This window comes from Microtus pennsylvanicus, chromosome 13 (assembly GCF_037038515.1).
Source record: "Microtus pennsylvanicus isolate mMicPen1 chromosome 13, mMicPen1.hap1, whole genome shotgun sequence".
NCBI classification, from domain to species: domain Eukaryota; kingdom Metazoa; phylum Chordata; class Mammalia; order Rodentia; family Cricetidae; genus Microtus; species Microtus pennsylvanicus.
The window spans coordinates 56410379-56434865 of NC_134591.1; the positions used below are offsets into that span (position 1 = coordinate 56410379).

General features: G+C 51.6%; 1 protein-coding gene across 1 annotated transcript in view; it reads right to left on the minus strand.

The window, feature by feature from the left end:
* The window catches only part of LOC142833327 (uncharacterized), a 129912-nt gene that overhangs the window by 39492 nt on the left and 65933 nt on the right, over positions 1–24487 (minus strand). Inside the window, exons 3-4 of the mRNA XM_075944616.1 lie at positions 20155–20227; positions 19000–19061 (exon numbers count right to left, since the gene is read on the minus strand). Of these exons, the coding sequence (XP_075800731.1) occupies positions 19000–19061; positions 20155–20227 (135 nt within the window). The remainder of the gene's footprint in view (positions 1–18999; positions 19062–20154; positions 20228–24487) is intronic.

Here is a 24487-nt window from a genome sequence, read left to right on the forward strand (position 1 = left end):
TCAAAGCCAGTCTGGTCTTATGTAGTGAGTTATAGGCCAGTTAGGGCTACATAATGGGACCCTGTCTCAAAACAAAAAAAATGTATACAACTTTGAACATTGCTTGTATTTGCACTTCCCCGTGTGCAATAATGTATACAGACACATGTACACACTCAGGTGCATACAGAGTTTTCCCAAAACAAGAAACTCCAGCCATAGGCTGGTTAGCATATCTTTGCCCTCATTAGCCAAAAACTGATGGCTGCAGATTGTACATCTGAATACCACATCTCCCTGCAACCTGCTGCCTTCAGGTATGCCAGAGTCTCAGCTCTGATCAGAACTCGGGAAGCAAGGGCGACCTCACCAATAACAACTAACAGTTATTGGGCACCAGCTGTGTTTACAAGTTCCTCCTCTCTAACCCCAGTGAGAACAACACCTCTGTTTGCCCATTTCACTAGAAAAGAAACAAAGGCCTCACGAAGCTAGACCATTTGTCTGTGGTTTGTACAACTGGCTGGTGTCAGAGCTGGGACCAAGATTCCAGTTAAGTTGGTGACAGAGACAAATAGGAGACATTGAGAATTGAACCAGTCCATTCATTCATCCAGGAAATAGGAGAATCTACTGTTCCAAGCACTTGTGAAACTTCATGCAGCTGTGTTTACGGACAGCCTTTCTCTCGTGTAACTCCCCCAACGGTAGGAGAGGTGGGTTAGTAACGAATGGAATACGTCCACACTCATTTGGCCGTGTATGTTTAAATGTATAATGGATTCTTTGGTCTGCCCCAGTTCCCCACTTCAGAGCTGAGACTCCTTCTCCCTGGTCGTGGGGAATGCTTTTGGCTGGAGCATTCAGCATTGTCTTTCTGCAAAACTGATCTGAAAGGCTCCTACAGCTGCCCTAGGAGCCCCTACATCCAATGTCTAGCCAGGAGAGGTAGCAAAGGTCTTCCAGAGCTGCCCTGGCTCCCAGGTCCCTTGGGATCGTCACCTTGTCTTCTGCCGTAGGCTGCTTCCTTCAGTCCCCGCAGGTCTGAGAACCTTTCCCAGGAAACTTCCACCAAGGAAAATTCTCTATCGCAGTCTTTCCCAGGGCTTCCAACCTGCTATGGGAAGGGTATCGTCTAGGGGAAGAAGAGGGGAGAAAAAGGAGAAAATCTGCAGGAGAAGAAGGATTAGAAGGGCGGGGCCCAAAAGGGCAGCAGGCTGTGAAATCAAAGAAGATATTTAAGGCAACCTCATTAAGAAGTGATATTTGAGTAAAGACTTGAAGGTGGATGCAAGGGAAGTTACCCAAGTGGAAACCTAGTGGGGAAGTAACCCAGGCAGGGGGAGGGGAGACCAAGAGAGGCCAGTAATGGGATGGGAGACACAGAACAGAGCACATAACAACTAGCAGACCATTACAAGGTCCTCAGATTTGGGCAGAGGACCTGGTCTGGAATTAGACCCCCCCCCCCGGACTGCTATGTAGAGACAAAGGGCAAAGCAGGGCAGTGTGCTTATTATAAGTCAGTGCAGTAAGCCAGGTGAGGTGCTCCGGATGGTGAGGTGCTCCGAGATGGTGGGATGCTCCAGGACGGTGAGGTGCTCTGGGATGGTGAGATGCTCCGGGACGGTGAGGTGCTCCAGGACGGTGAGATGCTCCAGGACGGTGAGGTGCTCTGGGACGGTGAGGTGCTCCGGGATGGTGAGGTGCGCCGGGATGGTGAGGCACTCTGGGACAGTGAGATGCTCCGGGACAGTGAGGTGCTCCAGGATGGTGGGGTGCTCCGGGATGGTGGTAATGGTGGTAAAGGTGTGTTTTTAAAGTACAGCCATGTTTGGCCAATGACTGGGTACAGGAAGTGAAGAAAACACAGGAGCCAAGAATGACTATGACGTTTTTCTTGTCCTGAGATAGAAAGACTTGCCAAGACGTCAGAGAGAGCCCACTGGAGAAGGTTTAGAAGAACCCTGATATAGACATGTCATACTTAAGATTTATAGAGTAACACCAGAGCACTGCTCAGATCTGGGATGGACAAAGTAGGCTTTCGTTCCAATTGGGAAGACAGATGGGGTTTGGGGGCACAGCGAAAGTTGGAAACACTGGAGGCTCAATATCAAGGGGGACATAATCCCATCCCTGACATCCCAAGACCAAGACCAAGTGCATGTGGCCTCCTTACCCTGTGGCAGGGACAGGCAGACACGGAGTGGCTGTGAAAAGTGACCAACTGTATGCACATCTGTGAGTGAGACAAGAGCTCAAAGCTCTATGTGTGTCTGTGTGTGTGTGTATGTGTGTGTGTGTCTGTGTGTGTGTATGTGTCTGTGTGTGTCTCTGTGTGTGTGCGCGTGTGTCTGTTTGCGTCTGTGTGTGTGTGTGTGTGTGTCTGTGTGTCTGTGTGCCCATGAAGATCCAGCACCTTGCAATATGAAGATGATGCCAGCCCAGAGCCTGGCACACAATAGCCTCCCATTGTTATGGAATGTGTAGAGTAAGCAATTAGCAGCTGCTGGTATTTAGAACAGCAACATGCCCTCCTGGCTGCCCTGAACCACACGAGTCTCCTTAAAGCCTTGTACAAATGGCTCTAGAACACAAAGGTGCCTGCAACTCCCAAATGCCCGTCTGTTCCCCTGAGCTGCTGAGTCTGGCTGTGTGGGGAAAATACTGACACAGCTCCCTCCGGAGGGCCGAGAGTTAACTCTCCCTTTGCCATTAAACAGAATCAGGGAGCAATCTGTGTGAGACACAGTTCTCCGGCCGGCCAGTAAGTAATTCCCCGGAACAACAGATAAAAGCCTGGCACTAACGTGCAGCCAGAAACGATGTGTAATTGGCATGAAAGAATCTTTGAATCTACATGCCACTTTTAACTCGGGAGACTTAAATTACGATTAATAGTTCCCTTGTAGAAGGCAGAGGGGGATAGAAGAATTCCAGGCCCCTGAGCTCAGGGCCCTAGGCTTCATGTAAGCTTCAGTGTTGGGAGGGAGGCGGCTAAATAGTGTGGAGGGAGGAGAAAACCGGGAGTGTAGCTTTCTCATGGTCTCGGGAACCTGATGGGTTCTATTTCTTACAAGCTTCGAACCTGCCACTCTCCGAAGAAGCGCCTGGGTACTCCAGAGCTCCTCCCACTGCATCCCTGCAATGTTGCTAACAGCCAGAACCCCCTGCCCCCATTGTGCAGATGGGGAGACTTAGGAGACCCCTGTGGTGTAGCTATTTGCCAAACTAGGAGAGGCCTGGTAGCTCCTTCCTTCCAGGATTCCCTGAAGTAAAAACATTCAGAGACTAGAAGGGTGTCTGCTTGCTTCCATACCAGGTAACAGTGTGAACTCAGCCCCCTGACTCAGTGGCCCGTCCTTCCATTGTGCACCTAACCAAAGAGACAGTTTTGGGCCTGGGTGTGTGGCTTATTGATAGATCACTTGCCTAACATACGCAAGAGCCTAGGTTCCAGCATCAAATAACACAAAGACAAAATTAAAATAGAAAAATTATAATAAGAGCAGGGAGATGGTGGTGCACATCTTTAATCCCATCATTCTGGAGGTAAAGGCAGAAGGCTTGCCAAGTTCAAGGTCAGCCTGGTCTGCATAGTGAGTTCCTGGACAGCCAGGGAACACAGAGATTCTGTCTCAAAACCACCTCCCCACTCCACCCCTGAAGAAAAATGATAAAAGAGTAAGTAATGAACCCCACAGCCCTTTTCCCTCACCCACACCCTTCTCTAAGGGGCTAGTGTGCGTCTCCAAGGGAACCTTCAAAGTCCTCCTCAGGGCCTGGATCAGTTCCCTCTGTCTTTGCTTGGCTCAGTCTAAGTGTCCCCTTCTCCTCCACTTTATACCACCCAGCCCTTCTCTCTGTTGGGCAAAGTCACTGGCCGCAAGGCTGTATACAGCTTCAGCGGTGTGGCAGCCGGGCATAAAAGGAATCAAAAAGCTAGTTTAGCTCTCCTCCAAGAATGAGGGGTCTGGCCCTCAGAAGACACCAACAAAACCAGGAGAAGGCGCCCAGAAAGTGGCCGTAACATCCCCAGAGGGACTCAGACTCCTGTGTCAGTGGGAATTCTGAATCTCCCCGCACATGAGCTCATGGGTGGCTGGGTGCCCAGCCCTGTGCCTCATGGCTTTGGAATGTGTTTTTAGGCTGGCCTGCCTGCTCCCCCCATCTTGCCACAGCAAGTGCTGCTGCTTTCGGCTCTTCAAAGCCAGGCAAGTTCCATAAAGGACTTTTTTTCTTTCTAATATTTACCAAGTTGTATGGATGTGTGTGTGTGTGTGTGTATGTGTCTCTCTGTGTGTGTGTCTCTGTGTCTGCACGCACATGCGCGCAAGCACTGTGCATGCATGCAAGCAACAAGCATACAAGCACCCAGGTCTTGCCCAAGGGGCAAAGCCATTGTCTGTGTGCATGGCTGAACCTGTGTGCACCTGTCTTTAGGTATGAGTGGGCACCGTGTGCATATCTGTGTGCGTCTGTGTATGGAGTGCGTGTATTCTATGCATGAGTCGTTCTAAAGGAACGCAGTGGGATCCGCTTGGGGCCCTGTGTAGCTGAACCTTATTTATAGCTCTCCTCTGTCTGCTTCGTTTCCTCTAACTTCCCTGCAGAATGATATGAATGAAAATGACACTATTGACTATCTTGGTAACCATAAAAGACCTTATAGAAATAAGATTTTTATAGTTTGTGGACTGGGAGAATCGAAAGACTAAGAGTTATGGACTCGAAGGAGAGGAGAGAATCAAGCCGAGGCGGTCGGAGAGGTCCCTGGGTGGATCGTCTGCGGGTTTTTTAAAACAAACTCATACAAATAAAGTGATTGTCTTGAAAGAGTTATGGGAGCCCTGAAGCTGGGCAATATCCCCTCTGCAGAGGCGGAGGGCAGCTTGCTCTCTGACTGAGAGGAAGCCCTCACTTTAGCTGAGTTCCTGCTCCCAGCCTCCCCAGAGAGGTAGAGGAGGCAGCCGCAAGACCACAAGACCGACACTGCCCTTTTGTCTCCTGGAGATCTATAGGATTTGACACATTAGGAAGTGAGCTCCCCATCAGCTACGTGCCCTACGCTAGCTGCCAACCCTGAAATCAAGACTACAAATCTGCCCTTCCAAGCTTCAGCAGAAAGGCCCTTCCAACCCCACAAAAGCGCTGTATTTAAAATGTTCCCCTGACACCCATCCCCACAGAGACTCCTCCACCATTTCCCTAGGAAGCCCCACAGCACAACCCTGGAGACACCACACACCAGCCACCTTACCAAAAACCTAAATCCAGTACTGAAGAGCTTCGGCCACTCCCACTTAGAGCCTGGAGTGTCAGAGGAAGCAGGGCCACCCTACACACCTTGGAGCTCAAAAGACATGCCCACAGTCGACTGGTCTGTGGTACACAGTCCCACCAGGGCAACAGGAGAGAGTGGTGTTGAAACCTGGTGATCCAAGTTTAAGTCTTGCTCATCCCAACAAAGTAAGTGCTGGGCTCTGGGTGCCCAGAGCGGAATCATTCAGCTGAAGCCCTAATGGTAGAGCACCTGTCCAGCAGAAGGGGAGCACTCCCTGGCATGAGGCTCATGGTACAGGCTCAATCTGCATTGACTGCCTAAGGAGCACACTTGGAGCTGACCCGTAAAGTCTCTTTGGCAGAGGGGACTTTTCCACTGGTCCCTGAAACACAGATAGGAGCTTGCTAGAAATAGATGGAAAAATGAGCAAAGCCAGGCTTGTGGGTGGGGACAGAACTCAAAGGCCCTGAGGCAAGGAAACGCAAGGTGTATTTGCTCTATTGCAGTGTCTTCTGGGGTTTGCTGGCTGACTCTGAGGGTCAATTCTGAATGAAGTATTGGGGGCCATGTCGTGAGTCGAGGAAGAAAAGTGATCTGAGCCAAGGGTCTAGGCAATGGTGGTGACATTGGAGAGGGTCACATCAGAGGTAGAAAACCAAGGAAAGATGGGACAGGCTTCCTCCGACCCGCACTGTCCTCTGAAGACTGATCAGGTTCTGCTAGCAGGTTTCCAAAGAACAGATGATGCTTTTTGTGACTAAGCAGTCATCTTCCTGGGTGCCTCTCCCCAACTCTGTCTTCTCGTGTCAACCGCCCCAACTTCCAGCTCCACCCCCACCCTCTGGGGCAATACTAGGTCCTTACGCTCTCCCATATTGGAACAATCAATTCTGCAAATTCTGAAAAACATATTGGAACAAACAATTCTGGAAACCAGAGAGAAGCCATGTCATCCAGACAGCCCACTACACGCGACCCATCACGTCTCATTCTGATTCCTTTCTCCTCTCCCTGGGGACCTGAGGACATACAGAGAGGGCCAAGGATATGCCCAGGGCATGTGTCGATGCCCAGACTCCCCCTCCACCTGACCTTTGTGGAAAGACACCCTGAGTTCCACCCCAGGCCACCATACGGCCAGGCCGATGGTGGAGACATAAGGAGTCCCAGTCACCCCGCTTTGCTCTGGACTTTTTCGGTGCACTGGGAAGAGCAGCCTGCACTGTCAGCCAGCCAGAGCTGTCTGAATCGAGGGCAGCTGAGCGGGGCTCGATTCACACGACTCGGCAACACTGCAGCAAGGAGGGTTTATGGTTCTTGATTACACCCAGCAGGGAGGCCTTCTTAGTGATGAGAGAGAAATATTCAACAACCTGTCTTTGCAATGTGCTGATCTGTGGGGTGGGGGTGGGGGGTACAAGAATGATTTATGATTCATGAGTGAGGAGAAGAGGGTTTTTCAGTCCAGGGCTCCCCCAAACCACCTCGACATTTCCTTTCTCGTCATTTATTTTCTCACTGGTGTGCGATGTTCCAAGCAGAATTCTCCCTGGGGTCTCTTGCAAGCAGTGGAAGGCGCAGAAGGACACGGGCCAGAGAGGGGATGGTTCTCCAGACTCCACTCAGCTCTGGCTCAGAGCCAGGACAGGACCTAGGCAGCGTTGCCTCTCCCCCTCGCCCTGCTTCGCCTTACATTCGAACTCCATCTGCTCTCATTTGGTGCCTAAACATTGTGCCTGGCCCACAGTCAGCCCTAATAAACGAACAAATGGATGACAGGATGGGAGGCCATTCTCTTCTCCTAGGTGGGACCTATGGGTCCCCCACAGTCATATCTAATAACATGCACCAAGTCAGCGCCAATGAGCCTTCTTGAAGAAATAAGTGCTGTATAATAGATTGTACACCTCATAGAGTGCCTCCTCTGCCTACTACAACTGAAGCTCATTCTCATTTGGAATGATACACCGTGTGCTACCCCCCTCCAAAAAATGGGGTGCTAGGACTGAGCAGACTGTTTTGGAGATGACACTTGTCCCTTAATCCATGAAAAACCTAAGGCCAGAGGATGGTCCCAGAGAGTTTGGAGGGGGAGGGGAGGAGAAGGCCTGTCTTTTCTACAAGAATTCTGAGCTTTGCCCTCCCCAAACAGCAGAAAGAAATGGGGTGCTTCTGTCATTCACACCTTCTCTCAGCTCTTCTCAACGGCCTTAGTGTGCTCCCATAGCCCAGCAGAGACCTCTGCTAATTAATGCCTTACTGCCTCAGTCTCCACTCTGGGGGCAGGGAACAATCCAGGAGGAAAAAAGAGTAGAATATCTTTATATGAACAACAGGATTCTAGACTCCAAGACGTGTCTTGGCCTTCTGACCCTGGTGTGAGGAGGAGCCAGAAGCCCACTTGGACAATGAGGGGGAGGGGATCCTGAGCTTGCTACCCAGAGGGCAGCCACCCCCACCCCCCAACCTCACCAGAGATGGGTGTAAAATCTTCAAAGCCGGCAAGTTGATGATCTCTGCCAGGGAACAAGGGCATCTTTGCAAGCCCAGAGACAGGCTGGGTCAGCAACTGTGTACTTCACCCAGGGGCCAGAGGTCAGCAGGGAACCACCTGCCCGGCTTGCCTGACCCCTCAGAGGCCGCCAACAACCCTACAAGGTCTCTCCACTTTCCCCAGGCTCTGCATGGAAAAGGAAGGGGAGGGGGCCAGGGACCATACCCGCACCGCGAAACTTTATGCTGTAAAGTTAATCCACTGAAGCGTAGCCCAAAATAAGCGCACTGCCTAATGTGCCGGGAACTGCCGGTCGCAAGGCCAGACTGCAAGCGGATGTCTGCGCATCTCCGCCCGCCCGCCCGGAGCCTGCATTTAGCGCCAGCGAGGGAGTCTGGGCTGGAGCGCTGCTTTCACACCGACTCGAGCCGCGAGTTTATGGATCTTGATTGCACCCAGCAGGGAATCCTTTTTAGTGATGAGAGAAAAAATATTCAACAACCTGTCTTTGCATTGGGTGTGTTGGACACACTTCCCTGCTTCGGAATCAGACATATGCGGGTTGTGGGAGTAGAGCTGCTGTCAGCAGGCCAGAACGCGCCTCTCCTCCCCTCCTCTCTCTCCTCTCCTCCCTCGTCCCCGGGCAGGGGGCGGGGAACGAGGGGCTGGTGCTGCCGGTCCCCTGGCCACGCAGAAAAGACCCGTGGCACCCCAGCGAGGCAACCCCCAGGGTCCTCTTCCTGCGCGGAGCCTGGGCCGCGCTTCCCCGCTCGGGCCTGCGGTGCGGCGGCTGTGCTGGCCTCCGGGGAGCCGGCGCCCGCGTGGGGCCCGCTGACAGCGTGCCCAGTAGAATATTGTATTAGTTGGTTGTGAGCTGTGTTCTCGTCAGGGTATCTGAGTTTCACAGAACAGACGGGGTGAGAGTTTTTGTGCTATATCCAGATTGGCTTAAAATAATGTCGGTTTTGTAGCTTATTAAACCACAGAAACTACACCAAAGTCATCCGTGCTGCTGTCAAAAAACTCTCAGAGTCGCGGTTGGGGTAAGAGGGAGCTCAGGCCAGGGAGCTGACTCCTGACCTCTGACTCCTGACCTCTCAGGCTTTAGATGGCTCTCTCCTCACTCTACTGCAGAACTGCCCGCTCAGCTCCAGAAACCCTGCTGGGACTTTGCAGAGAGAAGAGGCAAAGGCTGGGAAGGGGTGAAAAGCCCAGACCCTCAGACTGATGCTGAGGTCTGCCCTGGCAGGAGAAGGGCTGGGGTGGCATTACCTGGTCAAAGGGGAAGGCTGAGAAACGCAGGTGCTCGCCTCATCTGCGAAAGTCCCTGTCTCTGGGCAGAGGTGTAGGGTTCTTTGCTGTCTTGTTCTGGAATTTCAGGGGAGAGCCGGGGGTCTTGGGGACTGGGAAAAGAAGACCCTGAGATACAAAAGGGTTCATGGGCACCCCTTCCTGGCCCAGAAAGGCCTCCTCTTTCCTTTCTAACAATTCCCCTAATTCCAAAGATATGACTGTGTCTCCTATTGGAAACAAGCAAAGAGGCATTGTTTCCAGCGTCAGAGCCACCCCTGTCCCCTGCCCACCTGCAGGGGAATCACTGCTGGTCCACTTTACACTGTACAATAAGCCCAGGAAGTGTGTGCTGCAGTGAGCCCTGTCACCACAGGAAACTAAGGCCCAGAGTGTGCAGTGATTTTTTTCTGGAGAACACACAGCTAATAAAGTGGCATCGTGGGGATTTGAACTCTCACTGCAGAATGGAAGCTCTAACTGCTGTGCCCTAGAGCTGTGGTATTCGAACATAAAGAATAAAGATGCCTCTGATTTTTTTCCTAGTCAGCCCAATGGAATTAGCCTGTTACCCTAGCATGAGAAAGACGGAGACAGGAAGCGTGCCATGAGTTTGGGGCTAGCCTGGGCTACAGTGAATGAGTTCCAGTCAGTCTAGGCTACAGAGTAAAACCTGATCTCAAAAATATAAAAGGTAGACCTGGCAATGGTGGTGCACGCCTTTAATCCCAGCACTCGGGAGACAGAGGCAGGTGGATCTCCTTGAGTTTGAGGCCAGCCTGGTCTACCAAGCAAGTTCCAGAACAGGTTCTAAAGCTACACAGAGAAACCCTGTCTCAAAAAAAAAAAAAAAACAAAAGCGGGGGGGAGGGGGGGCTGGGGAGATAGTTCAGTTGGTAAAGTGCTTGCCTCATAGGCGGGAGGGGTGGGGTGCTAAATTTGGTCCCCAGAACCTACCCTAAAAGCCAGACACAGTAGTCTTCACCAGTAATCCCAGCACTGGGGAGAAGGAAACCAAGAGACCCCTGAAGCTCACTGGCCAGCCAGCACAGCCCATGGCAAACTTCAAGCCGGTGAGAGATCCTGTCTCCAAAACAAGAGTGGAGTGGGGAGGGGAGGGGAGGTGGCACCTAACAACACTCAAGGTTGTCCCCTGACCTCCATGTACATTCTATACACATGTATGTGTGTGTACACATGTGCACACACACACACACATAAAGGAAGTCAAACTTACCTTCATGCCAATGTATCTGTGGTCCCTCTAGACAACCATGTCCAGGACACCACAGCCATGGGCCAACCCTCGTTATCAACTATCTACCCAAATACCCCAGAAGTCATTCTCTGTGGTTCCTTCCTCTCTGCCCACCATGTCATCTGTCCCTAAATACCAAGGCTTCTGCCACTAGGACTGCATCTCCACTTCAGCCACCAGGCCCAGTCCAGCTGGGTCATTTGCGTCACCTTCTGCCCAAGAACTATCCCATCTTTCTACTTGCTGGCCTGCCTCACTCTGGCCTCCCTACTATAATCCACAAGCAGCCAGCAGACTTCCTAGGGAGCCCATGTCACCCTGATACTCCCCTTCTTGTGGTACCGGCTAGCAACTTCCTCCTACAGACAAACCACCCCTCACACTACCATGCCTCACCCCTGTGCATCCCATAAATACCAACCACCAGGAGAAGCAACCCTCCCAACCCCAAGCTCCTTCAGTGTCTCTCTGTTTAGGCACTGGCAGGACAGGCTGCTTGGTACCTGGGCTTTGAGGAATCAGTTTCTCATCCCCTCAAGAGACCTACAAAGAACAAAGAGCAAGCAACAGGAAGCTGGCTGGGAAGTGTGGTTGCAGGAGGCCCCAGTATGACTGCAAGATCAGAGCTGCCCCTCCCAGAGCCATCCCTACCCAATGTCATGAGACCAGAGCTTCCCACCCAACCTGGAGCTAAGAGGCAGAGCTTTTCAGTGATTAAGACTTGGGACTGGGGGACTGTGGATGGGGCTCCATCAGTAATATACTTGTCTAGTGTCCTAATCATTGTTCTATGGCTTTGGAGAGACATCATGACCCAGGCAATTCTCACAAAAGAAAGCATCTAACTGGGGACTTGCTTACAGTTTAATCCATTATCATCGTGGCGGGGAGCACGGCAGCACACACGGCACTGGAGCAGTACCCGAGAGCCACATTCTGCGCTGCAGGCCAGAGAAGGACACTGGGCTTGACATGGGATTCTGAAACCTCAAAGCCAACCCCCAGTGACATATTTCTTCCAAGAAGGCCATACCTCCTAATCCTTCTAATCCTTTGAAATGCCTCCACTCCCTGGTGACTAGGCATGGGACTATATGAGCCTATGGGGGCTATTATTCAAACCACCACATCCAGTATGCACGAAGCCCTAGGCTGGCTCTCTAGAACCACATAAACTAGAGCATGGTGATACATGTCTAAAACCTCACACTCAGGAGATGGAAACAAAGATCAGGAGTTCAAGGTCATCCTCAGCTACGTAGGGAGTTTGAGGCCAGACTGAGCTACAAAAGACCCTGTCTCAAAAAAAGAAGATTTGGGCCTGAGCCCAAATCATAGTTCCCTAGGCCTCAGTTCCACTCTATGTAAAATGGACTAATAATATCTGAAGTTAATAGTTAATACATACAACAACTTTGGAACATGGGGCTGGAGAGATAAGTCAGCAGCTAAGAGCACTGGCTGCTCTTACAGAGGGCCTGGGCTCGACTCCCAACATCTACATGGCTGCTCACAACTGTGACTCCAGGAATCCAATGCCCTTCTCTGATCTCTGTGGGCACCAGGCACACACATGATACACATACATACATTCAGGCAAAACACTCATACACAGAAAATAAAAACAAATGTTTTCTCAAACGGTATTATATAAATTCGGGCCGATTGCCAACATTTTTGTCATCGTCTGGCGTGGTCCATCCACACCCCATTTCCTTTCACTTTGACCCCTGATTACCTTCACAGTTCTCTCCTCCCCCACATCCTCCTTCTCTCTCTCTCCACACACACAGACACTCGCAAACCTATATTCATATATTCAGATGCAACAGGCACCACTTGTTCCCACACCAGCCTCCCTAACCCTCAAGACATGACGTTTTTTGCCTTTTGGGGCCCTCTTCAATGGCAGCCTCAAGACCCAGGCCTCTAACCCTCTACGCTCTGCTACATTAGAATTTGGAGCATCAGGAGACTCTCCAAAAACCCCAATCAACTTCCCCTTGCATCCTCAACCCCTAGTTACACTGTTCAGCAGATGAGAAACTTCCTGGTAACGAAGGGTAACGAGATGGGCAAATATCACCCACCGGCACTCTGCAATGGAAAGTCCAGATGGGCCCAACAGAAAAAGTATCCAGTCAGGTGGTGGTGGTGCACGCCTTTAATCCCAACACTCAGGAGGCAGAAGCAGGTGGATATTTCTGTGAGTTCAAGGCCAGCCTGGTCTACAGAGTGAGCTCCAGGACAGGCACCAAAGGTACACAGAGAAACCCTGTCTTGAAAAAACAAAAGAGGAATAGAGAGAGAAGGAGAAGTCTCTGGAAGGAGAGGTTCCTTCCATTCTAGGTTCACGTTGTAGACATCTTTCCCGGTTCTGGATGCAGGAGATCCCAAGCATATGTGGTTTCAGCAGGCATGATACATTTGGGTCCTGGGACTGACTCTTGTCTAGTGTCTGGAGAGCAGAAGGTACTCTCTATCCTTCCCTATCCCTCCCTCTGGAGCAGCAGGAAAGCCTCCCTTGCCTTGTGACCTTGTAGAAGCTCCCAGGCAAGGCTCAATCACACCAGAACTTACTTCATCACACCTACTCTGGCCAACTCTTTCATCACCAAGACTTTAGTCAGAGGAGGGAGAATTTGGAGAGAGACAAAACAAAATTTGAATCCCTGGCATCCTAACTGTGATTTCAAGTCTACCGCATAACCTCTCTGTGCTGGTTTCCTCCACGAGACAGGAATGGGTACCCAGGAGTGTAGTGGGGACTGACCAGGAAGAAGCAGGAGAAGGACAGGGGATGCTTCCCATCCCCCTGAGCTAACCATTCTCTACTTCCTTACTCTGTTCTGACATTCATTTTCTGTCTTGCCTGTGTCCCAGGAGCCTCGCCTACGAAGTATGTTACCTTGACCTCCAGCTTCCAGGACAGCCCACCACGTGCTATGCCTGGGGGGGGGGGGGAGGAAAAGAGGAACTGAGGACGCGTGCCCTGTTGCCTCTTCAGGCTTTGGCACTCTGACCCCAGCTGTGACATTCCTCTCCAATACTTCTGTCCCCCTTCCTATGCTCTTTTGGACTCAAAAGCCACCACAGCCTCCTTCCCAATGTTCCTCTGGGTAAATTAAGGAAGTGACCTTAATGCAACCCTGTCTCATCTTCTCCAAAGTCCCTGGATGAGTTTTCTTGGCTGATCTTAGTGCAGCCCTGACCTAGACCTATATGTTCCATATTTAAAGATGCCCTGAGACTCCGGCTCAAACCTCTGCCTGCTAAGTCTGAGGATTTGGGTCATCAACAGGATGAAGGTATGGAAGACCTGGCTATGAGGGGCCTCTGCAGTGGGAGGAGTCCCATCCACTGCCCACCTTAGCCAATGCTGCTGCAGCTAAGTGGCAGCCTGACTAGGGGAAGACCCCAGGGCAGCCACTAGGAGACTAGGGGCAGGGGTGCCTTTGTTCCCCACACCTGGAGCGCAGAGCCTGTTTTGCCTGGGAGGTGGAGGCTCTGGTTTAATTAAGGATCATAGCCGAGAATTCTCTCTTGTTATTTTCTGAATAAATTAAGGAAGTAACTTTGAAGCCATATCATTTTCATCTAATCAGGAACATTCTGAAATTAACATATTGTTTTCCCATTAGAAACCCATCAGCCCCCAAATCAGATAACCAGACTGAAGGCTGCCAAGGCCCCTCTGTCCTGGGGCGGATGCATGCTGTGGGGACAGAAAAGGACTTGCTGATACTGCCACGATCTTTGGTTGAGTTTGTAGGATGGCTCCCGGCTGCGAGCAAAGGCCTTAGCCCTCGTCAGGGTTTCAGGTGGGCCCTCCTGCCACCCAGGCAAAAGGAAGGGCCCAGGGATATCTGCAGAGCGGGTTGAGGTGGATCAAAACCTTCCCAAGTGCTGCCTGGTAGTCAGGCTGAGCAGAAGCAGTGTCCAGCTCCTTTCCCAGAGTCCTCACTCCCATCGTGACACAGGCAGCCTCTCGGGTTCCAGTAGAAAATAAGAAAGGAAGCCGGGCGATGGTGGCGCACGCCTTTAATCCCAGCACTCGGGAGGCAGAGGCAGGCGGATCTCTGTGAGTTCGAGACCAGCCTTGTCTACAGAACTAGTTCCAGGACAGGCTCCAAAGCCACAGAGAAACCCTGTCTTGAAAAACCAAAAAAAAAAAAAAAGAAAGAAAGAAAGGGAGCCTTGGCCCCAGTGCCTAAAGAAGCCTGAAGGGCATCCACACAAGGAGGAAAGTCCCCAGAATGCTGACTTCTCTCTCACCTCTTACAAAGCTCCCTGGAAGCTTGAACTGAGGGTATCAAGCCCACAGCATGATGGGGGCCCATGGAGTGGAAGATGGAAAAATCCCCAAATCAGACCAGCCTCAAATGAGGCTTGCCACTTTCCAAACCCTTAAGGACCATCTCCTGCCCTCCACGGCAGGAGTGAGACGCAGACGCCAGCTAGAGCCCAGGCGGCAGATTATGCAGTCCCACGTGGTGGTGTCGTGTGTACTGAGATAGACCCAAATATATTTAAGCAAAGACTGGCTTTTTAGGGGTGCTGGGTGATGAGGTCACACCTCTGTTTTAACAGACAGGAGTACTTAATCCTTCCGGAGTACTACTTTATCTGCGGGGGACATATCCTAAGACACCCCTCCCTCCCCAGTAGATATTTAAATCCATAGCTAATACCTTGTCTCATGTATGCTAAGCGACTGTGGGTAGGACCATACACAGTGTATGTACACTGAACAGGGATAAGTTTCAATCGGGTGAAGCAGGGTGAAGCACTTCTCAGAATGGTGTGAGAACATAAAAACCTGTACAGTATTTATTTCTAGAATTTTCCACTTAGTATTTTGAGATCTTGATTAACCATAGCTATCTAAAGCTGAAGAAAGTAAAGCTGAGAATAAGGGAGACTACTATGTCATTCATTACTACTCAGACTTTTAACTTTTTTTTAAGATTTATTTATTATGTATACAGTGTTTTGCCTGCATGTATGCCTGCACAGCAAAAGAGAGCACCAGATCTCATTACAGATGGTTGTGAGCCACCATGTGGTTGCTGGGAATTGAACTCAGGACCTCTGGAAGAGCAGCTAGTGCTCCTAATATCTGAGCCATCTCTCCAGCCCCAGCTTTTAACTCTTATCTCTATCTTCCAGGCCCTCCTTTCTGCCTCCCTCTCCTCTCACCTCTTCTTCCCCTCTTTCTTTCACGGGCCAGCTCCCCACCGTGCTCCAGGCCTTCAAGAAGCCAAGGCCCTTATCCAGAACCCAAGGTGAACCTCCCTTCACCCATGCAGGGTCCTCCCTGCTCTCCCTCTCTCAATGCCAAAGCAAGAAACAGGGAGTAAAAGCTGCCAGAGAGGGCTTGGAGACTACCAGTGTTCTCCTGATCCTGCCCCAGCGCCACAAGGACACGGCCAGGTGTTAGCAAGCGTCCACAGACAGTGTGAAGAAGGAATGTGAGGGAGGTAGAAGAGAAGGATATGGGGGAGGGTGGTTATCACCCACAAGAGCGAGTGTGAGCTGAGCTGAGTGCAGACAGGTGGGGAGAGGTGTGGGGAAAAGCAGCAGCCAGCCTGGTGGCCCTGCTAAGTTCGGCCCCTGTTGCTCTGCGAATAGGTGCATCTTTTTCTCCTCTGTTTTCCTGAGTTCAGCAGTAGGTCAAATGTGAAAGGACCAGAGAACACAAAATTGAATAAAATATATAAAGAAATGGCACCGCGAACAAGCCACAATTCAGCAATGGTCCCTTGGAAGCACAGAGAAGAACGGGAAGTGCGGGGGGGGGGGGGCTCCTGAAGACACTTGAACCCTCAAAGAAGGAAAGCAGCAACAAGAAGCCCTGGAAAGTGAGCTTTAGATATGGGCCCTGTCCCATATCTAAAGTCCCTGCTGGATTTGGGAATCTACCTGAAGCTACGGCGCATGGAAAGGGTAGCATCTCAGGTAAATCACACTGGGCAAAGATGCCTTCCCAGCACTCTGTGCAAAGCTCCTGGCCGAGGCCTGCCTGGCTGCCAGTGTGGGTGGAGGGTGTGTATGGAGGTGGTGGGTGCAAGCAGGGTAGGAGAGGAGGTAAGTGAGACTGTGTGGGAAGGGCCTGAGTGTGCCTGCAGGTGCAACTGAGGACAGCCAAGTAAAGACGGCAGAGAGCAGGGACAGCAGGAGACCCTAACCAGCAGCTAAGGCCAGGATCTCAGCGACTGCCCATGGCACAGAGAGGGACAGCAGGAGATCCTAACCAGCAGTCAAGGCCAGGATCTCAGCGACTGCCCACCTCATTTATGCTCCGGGCTCTCAACTAAGACCTTGCCCTTGAGTTTTCAGAGCCCACACGGCTCCTAGGGGCAACCATCCATGGCCACCATCAGTTTCAAGGTCTAACACCTGATGATGACAGCCCATCTTACCACAATGGGAATCCTGGGGTGGACGGAAAATGCAGTCACCAAGAGATGTTTTATATATCTGGCTTGGTAAATTCTTCCTACAATCTTTTCCGGCTTTGCTGGGTGTGATTTCCAAACTGGTATTTGCTAGCACGATGCCAGACACACAGTAGGCGTCCTTCTGCTGGTCCATGCTGCTGGGCCTGTTTCTTCCTTATTTTTGTCTCTTGTCCCCAGCTGAGATGGGCCTCTAAGTCCCCTCCATCATTTGAGAGTATCAATGGCCCTTCTTTTTGGCCCATAGGTTTGGCGTGTGATTTTAATTCTAAATAGTTATCCCTGTCTCCATCTCTACCTCCAAATTGTCCCAGCACCCAGGGTCCAAGAAAGGGACCACCGTGAAGCTCTCAGGGTTTGGTAGAAGCTTATTCCAAGGAGGTATCGAGTTCCCTGCCTGAGTTTGGCTGGGACCCAGCGAGCGCGTTGGGACGCCCCTACTGTGGCTGGCTGAAGCTTGTTGTCTAACCTGGTGGGGGTGGGGGGTGCTGGGAGTGGGCAGGGAGGGTGGCCTGGCAGGGCTCAGGGAGCAGGCACACCCTGGGTGAAGTCATGCCTGCCTCACACCTCTGGTATTCTGGCTGATCACTATCTACTCCGCCAATGCAGGCAAAGGAGATGCTGATACTACAATCTACCTCCAGGCAGGATGGCGGCTGCAGCTGAGCCCCAGCCTGCCTGTCTTGCTCTTTCCCCTGCCACCTCCACTCCCTTCTTACCTCCCCACCAGATGGACAGACAGACAAAGAGGGCCACTGCCCTGTGGGAAAGATGTCCGTTCCTCTACCAGACTGAACTCTGATCCATAATTCGACATACTGAGAAGGACCCCCCAGAAGCCAGACAAGGGGAAAAGCACCTAGAGGGGACAGGGTCCCAGTGAGCTTCACCCTGGAAAACACACATAAGTCACCTCCACCTGAACTCCTGGCTCGTCCCCTCCACTTCAATCAAACTTTATTCTGATAACTACTGTTACAGAGGGATGCACAAGAGACCCTGCCAACTACAGAGAATGAGCCACAGATTCTCATGACCCAGAGTGGTCAAGCAAGCTGGTGTGTAGCTACTGGATTCGTAAACCTCCAGGGATTGCTAAATCTCATGAAGATGCGGGGCCACACTGGTGAACTTGGGGGAGCCTGACTCTCAGACTCAGGACTCGAGGAACTAGAGGAGAGTCCTGTCACCTGTCCTTTCCCTTAAGAGGAGGCACTGCGGGAGTGAGCGCCACAGAAACCAGAGAGGGGCCCGAATGCCAGTGCCCCTGTTTCCTGTTCTCTTACACTGCCCCAGCGGTGGCCTAGAGCAGGGAAATCAAGACCCTAACACAATGGAAAGGCAGGCTCTTGAAGGGAATACGTCTCTCTTTCCATTCTGTTCTCCTTAGGCCATTAACACACACACACACACACACACACACACACACACGCACGCACGCACGCACGCACGCGCGCGCGCCAAAGAAAGATAGAGAGACAAAGAATCAGAGAGCTCCACACACTTCTCCATCCGCCACAACTGTGCCAATCATTTTTTTCCCACAAGATCTCTGGACAGCAGGTGCTAGGAACAGCAGCACCTGGAACTCACTCGTTCAACAAGCCAGCCTGAACCCATGTAAGGTGAGAGAAGAGAACCAGTTTCACCAAATTTGCCCCCTGACCGCCACACATGCAAACATCATCCGCACGCACACCACCATCATACAATAACAATTTATTAAAAAGAAAAGGCAAGTCCTTAGACCCCTGCCCCGACTGCTCAGATCAGGCTGCGGCAGAACCTCCCAGGAGTGAGCAAATCTGTGTTCTTGCACGCTTCACCTGAGAAGCCTAGCTCCAGGGTTCTCGACCCTGAGCCGATGCACAGGTCACCGGGGACCCTGGCCAAACTGTGCAAACGTGGGAGTATGGTGCATGGGTTCCAACCCAGGGGTTGATGCTCTTCTGTGTTTCTAAGATACCCTTGAGTGGAGCAGATAACCCTCAGACCACACTTGCAATTGCAAGGTTTAGTACAGCCTCGATGCCCTTTAAGAGCCGCCTAGAGAGCCCTTAAAATAGTAGTCCCCGAACCCTGGCTCCTGATAGCCAGACTCACTGATCTGAGGTGAGGCTGGAGCATAGGAAGGTTTAATAATTTCCCTGGACAATTCTGACACACAATACCGTTCTCAGCCAGGAGTGAGGCAGGGGTGTGCTTGGCACATATGCTCCATGCACCTACTCACCTCCAGGAACTTCTTTTTCTCTTCAGGCCTCGTGGTCCTCTCCCATATCTGCTTACTGATATCTGCAATTAGACAGACACAAGCCGTGGACATGCGGAGAGATCCCCGGACAGTAAGACAGACAAACACAGCACAGGTGAACATGTGTGCATACAAGCATAGACACGGACAGGCCCGCCTTTGTGTAAGTGCCCTAAACGCTCCCCAGGAATAAAGTTAGAAGAGCACACACAAGCAAGCCACATGACATACAGAAACACGCACCTGCCTCAAAGGAGTCAGGGACACCCTCAGTGTGTCTCTGGGGGGGTTGACGCTGCACCTCACTGCTGGGAAACCTATGGACTATGCGGTGTCTTCCCCTGTCAACTTTGGTGTCCCTGGAGCCACAAATCAGCCAGTCCTCCCGCTGCTCAGTACCACTGAGTTCTACTGGCTAGGAGCTAGCCTCTCCGGGGAGCATTCGTGTTAGAGAGAATACAACTGGGTATTCATGCCTGCCTCTTTGAGCCCAGGTGAGCCCCAGGGAGCTGCCCCTTTCTGAGCCTGTAGGTGTCTTCAGCTCCTCAGCCCTTCCTGATGCTGCCGTGTGGAGGCTTCCTTTGAGTTTAAAACTTCGCACCCCCACCTTGCATCTCGGAGCCCTCCACAGACAGGCCTGATTGATGACTCAGGGGGACTGCGACTGCTGCAGGCCTATTTTATGATGTCATTAGGCAGCTTCGGCAGCGGGAAGGAATCCCTCCTGACATCATAAAGGACTTGATATTTCGCTAATGTTATCTTGGCGGCGTGTCGCCCTGACATTTTCTCTTCGCCGCACTCCCCCCCAGGACCAGGAGTTGTCTAACTACGGGCCTGGAAAAAATGCAAAACAGACAAATGCACCCTCGGGGGACAGCAGGAGAAAGCTAATAGACCGTCCCTGGCTCCCCATCCACAGAGGTGCTTTAGGTGGCAAGCATGATGTGCTTATCAAAGGGGACCCAGGCTGCCTTCCCTGCCTGACTCAGTTCCCTGCTGTTCTGGCTCCACACTCAGCAGCAGGAGGTTGGGGGTGAGGTGTTGGGACTCTAGAGCCAGCTCTGCTACCCCAGGCTTTCTCATTTAGCTTTTGCCCAAGCTGGGCATCAGTGATCCCATCCACACTCCTACCTTGGTTTTGGACCACACAGTTACAAAGACGGTCCCAGGCAAGACTAAGGGCCGTGAAACTCCAGGAGAAGATCTGTAGAAACAGGAAGAGAGCCCGTCAAGACCCCACTTGCAGCTGAGTGGTTTCTAATTCACCCAGACTAGGAATGTTGTCATGTTGCCTCAGTCAGAAGCTCATTGTCTTCAGAGGACCAAGCAAAACAGAGGTGGCTTTGCTGCAAACTTCTTAACACATACAGGACAACCAGGGACCATTTTCAGATTCCCAGAACAGCTTGGGTGGCTCAGGGCCCGCTGAAGGAGAAAGATCGTGTAACCCTGGGTGCCTCTTAGATCACCTTCCAAGAAGCCCTGGGAAGTCCTTTCCCACTCAGGCAGAAGCATCGATCTACATCCCTGACCCCAGAAGCTCTAAGAGATGAACTTGCAGGTTGTCTCCTGCACAGAAGCCAAGCTTTCTCCCTCCCCAGAAAGCCGGCTCTCTCCCTGCTGGGGCAGCCCCCAAAGGCTCCTAGCTCTACCTCCTGAGTGCTGAGATAACAAGCCTGTCCCATCCACCCAGTTTCTGCAGTGCTGGGAACCAAACCCAGGGCTTCACACACGCTAGGCAAGTGCTCTACCAATAACGGGGCCACATCCTCAGATCCCGTTTCTCTATTTTTTGAGATAGAAACTTGCCTATGCAGCTCAGGCTGGCTCCAAACTTATCATCCTCCTGCCTAAGTTTCTGAACACTAAGATTGTAGGCGTGTGCCACTACACCTGGCTCCACACAATGTTCTTACGATGTATGTATTTTTATTTTCTGTGTATGAGTGCTTTGCCTGCATGTGTGTGTGTGTGTGTGCACCATCAACATACCTAGTGCCTGCAGAGGCTAGAAAAGTGTGTCAGATCCCCTGGCTCTGGACTTACAGACGGTTTGAGCCACACTGAAGGTACTAGGAACCAAACCCAGGTCCTCTGCAAGAGCAGCAAGTGCTCTTAAACTCTGAACCAACTCTCAGGCCTGAAATAGTATTTTCAGATATATAAACTAAGACACAGCACTCCAAAGGAAACTTGTTGTGTTGAAAAGTGGTTCTAACCAGGGGCCTCAGATTCACACGGCCTGTTTGACTCTTGTGTAGACAAGCACTCCAGTCTGCAGAGGCAGAGTAGCAGCTCTGGGCTCTCCCTCTGCATGCTTGGAAAGTGGGCTGGGGAAGTTCAGAGTCAGTCTCTGCTACCGGAAGTGTGAGTCCAGCCTGGGCTACATGGAACCCTGCCACTCCACCAGCCCCCATCCATAAAGGAAAAAAAAGAACTCTTTGAGAAGATCCACAGGTTTTACCAGACTGAAAAAAAGAAAGAAGGAAAAAAAAGAGCCCATGAATTAACAGTAATTATAATAAATAATAATAATTAATAATTAAGCCTTGTTCAAGAACCCAAACCTATGCTTAGCCACAATCCCAGGAAAGGCCCGGAGATGAGGCAGAATCCACCATGGATAGGAAGACCAGCAGTAGAACTGGGTTAAGGATGCTGTCAATCTAAGTGAGCCTATCTAACAGCAGGTGCAGGGCCACCTTCCACCAGCAGGTGCAGGGCCACCTTCCACCAGCAGCATGGGAAGGCTGGCTGGGATTGCACCCCAGAGAAGAAGGGAAAGTCGAGGCTTCTTCACCCCAGTCACGTGTGAGGTGATTATTAAAATACAGTTGAGGGCTAAGCATGGAGGAACATCCCTGCGCTTGCAAGACTTTGGTGGGGGGGGGGGGGGAATCATGAGTTCCAGACTAGTCTAAGCTACACAGTAAGACCTTGTCTCAAATTAAAAGGGTAGGGGCAGTGAGGAGATATCTCAGTGGTTAAAAGCACTTGCTGCTCTTCCAGAGGTCACCAGTTCAGCTCCTAGCACCCATGCTAAACAGCTCACAACGATGTGTAATCTAGGCCTAGGGAATCCGGTGTCCTCTACTGGACTCCGTAGGCACCTGTACTTATGAACGTGCTTGCACACGCGCACACACATGCACACGCACACATTAAAAAATGGTTGCAAAGGAAAGGAGAGGTCAGGAAGGAAACGATACAGTGAGGAAGCCCCAGGAGCCTGTGTGGCTCTGGAGTGAGCACACGGGAGTGGGGCTTCCACAGTGGCCTGCATGCAGTCCAAGGCCCAGAAGCTTCAAGAGAGTTGAGAGAAGGGAAGAAAAGAGGGAGAAAATGGGGCAGGGGTCATGGAAGGGAGAACAGAAAGAGAATACGGGATGCGATCAGGAAAGAGGGAGGGAGGAGTAAGTACCAGAGGGCCAGAAGGTCCTTCTCCAGAGTTCCAAACCCTTCTCAGCACAGGTCCAAGAGATTTCAGCTCAAGGCAGGGATGAGAACACTCAAAAGAGCCCATCTGCCGTCCACCGCACAGGTGGACACACACACCAAGAAATATACCCACACATAAGCCCGGGAACAGGCTCACCGACACGTGCACAGGCGTGGGCAGTTTTACAGATGTGTGCAGGATGAAGGGTTCTGATACAGATGAGCAGTACCACAAGCTCAGCTGCATGCCAGCTGAGGGTCACGTCCACAGACACTGGCAGGTATCTGTTCTTACGCTGCAGACACTCCGGCACAGGAGGAAAGACTGTAGAAACTGCATCCACAGACACAGGCAGAAACCTAGACTGGTGTCCACAGATATCACAGAGACCCTCACGCTAGTTTAGCTATACTCGGACATGTGAGCCAAGCGTGAAGCTCAGACGTAGAGTCATTCCTTAGCTTGCACAAGGTCCTGGGTCCCGTCTCCGATACAGCAAAGATAAACAAAATAAAACAGACACACAGGCTCACACGCATGCACACCTCAACATAGGTATGTACAACTATATATCGCATGTATTCCTGAAATGATATGAACACACACACACACCTGTGTGGAAGCACCCCCACCCAGACACAGACCTTGATGGGCACATTCACAACACATGCTCAGAGACGCTGGGACAGCCAACCACTGCCTGCAATGCATTGCTGGGCCAGCCTCTGAAGTGCGGCCTGGCTTTTGCCATGTCTGAAGACACTCTCCTCAGCCAGGTCACCCCTTGGCTCACTCTTGCTAGCTTTGACTAACTCCCTAGTACTTAGCCGCCCACCAGCCCTGCATCTGCCCACTGGCCCTGGCCCAGGCCCCAGGCTGCAGAATGGCAATTGCCCCATTCTCGCAGCTGCCAATTCAACCAAATTTCACACCCAGCAGTGGAGCCAAGCCAACGGGCTTGTTGGGGCCTGCTTGGTGCATCAACACGGGGGTGGCTCAGGGAAGCAAGATCCTATAGCAGCAGACAGAACAGACTCGACAGCACGCAGGCCCACCTGAGAGACCTCTGCAGCTGCATTTCCAAGTCACCCACCCTCTCCAGCCTTAGGCAGCCTCGCCTCTGAAATGGGACAATGTGGATGCCCCCACTGACATGCTAAATTGATACATCCCCTCCCAGATGACAAACAGCCTTTGCCTAACCATTCCCTGTCCACTTCTTACAGCAACTCTCAAGGATCCTACCAGGAAGCTGTGCTCAAAGCCAAATCACTCAATCGCGGCGCTAGGCAGCCTCTTGCTCCAAGTATATCTTTCACGACTAATAAATACGTAGCCTGTAACCTGCCAGAGTCCAAGGGCTTGCCCACTGCAGACATCACTAATCCATCTCCATCTCTTAGCTTCGGAAGCCTTCTCAATACGACATTCTAAGTAGTTACTCATAATTGCCCGGAGCGGTGGAGGGGTGCCATCAACGGTGAAACTGTAATATAGTCTTCAACCCTGTTCCCACCCAAGTCTTCCCCAGTCTCAAGACACGGGAGTAGAGGGTGAGGAACAAGGCAGTCGCTGTCACCACTCCACTCACAGAAGAAGGCACTAAGGGGAGACTAGGAGCCAAACATGCAGCAGGGCTTTCTGAAGATAACCACCACCCAGATAGGGCGATCCTGAGTGTCTGGGGTCAGGTGGGGAAGAGGGCAGGCTCCTCCCAGTTGAAAGGGACCGACCCTTCCACTAATTGGTCCAAGTGCTTCTTTTGACCCTAATTAGTAATTTGTCATGTCTCCATTTGCATACCAGAAAAGAGGCAAATCTGCATATTTGTAAATGAGACTGAGCCTAGATGCGGGTTCTGGAAGAGCCTGGCAGTTGCTGGCAGGCTGGGAGGCAGCTGACTCTTGCCACCACGGCATGGGCCCCATGGGAAGACAGCTCCTTGGCGACAAGCTGGAAGGTGCTCTCAGAAGGGGTCCAACAGGACAGCCTCCCTCCTTCCTCACATTACCCCTGGGGCTGCGT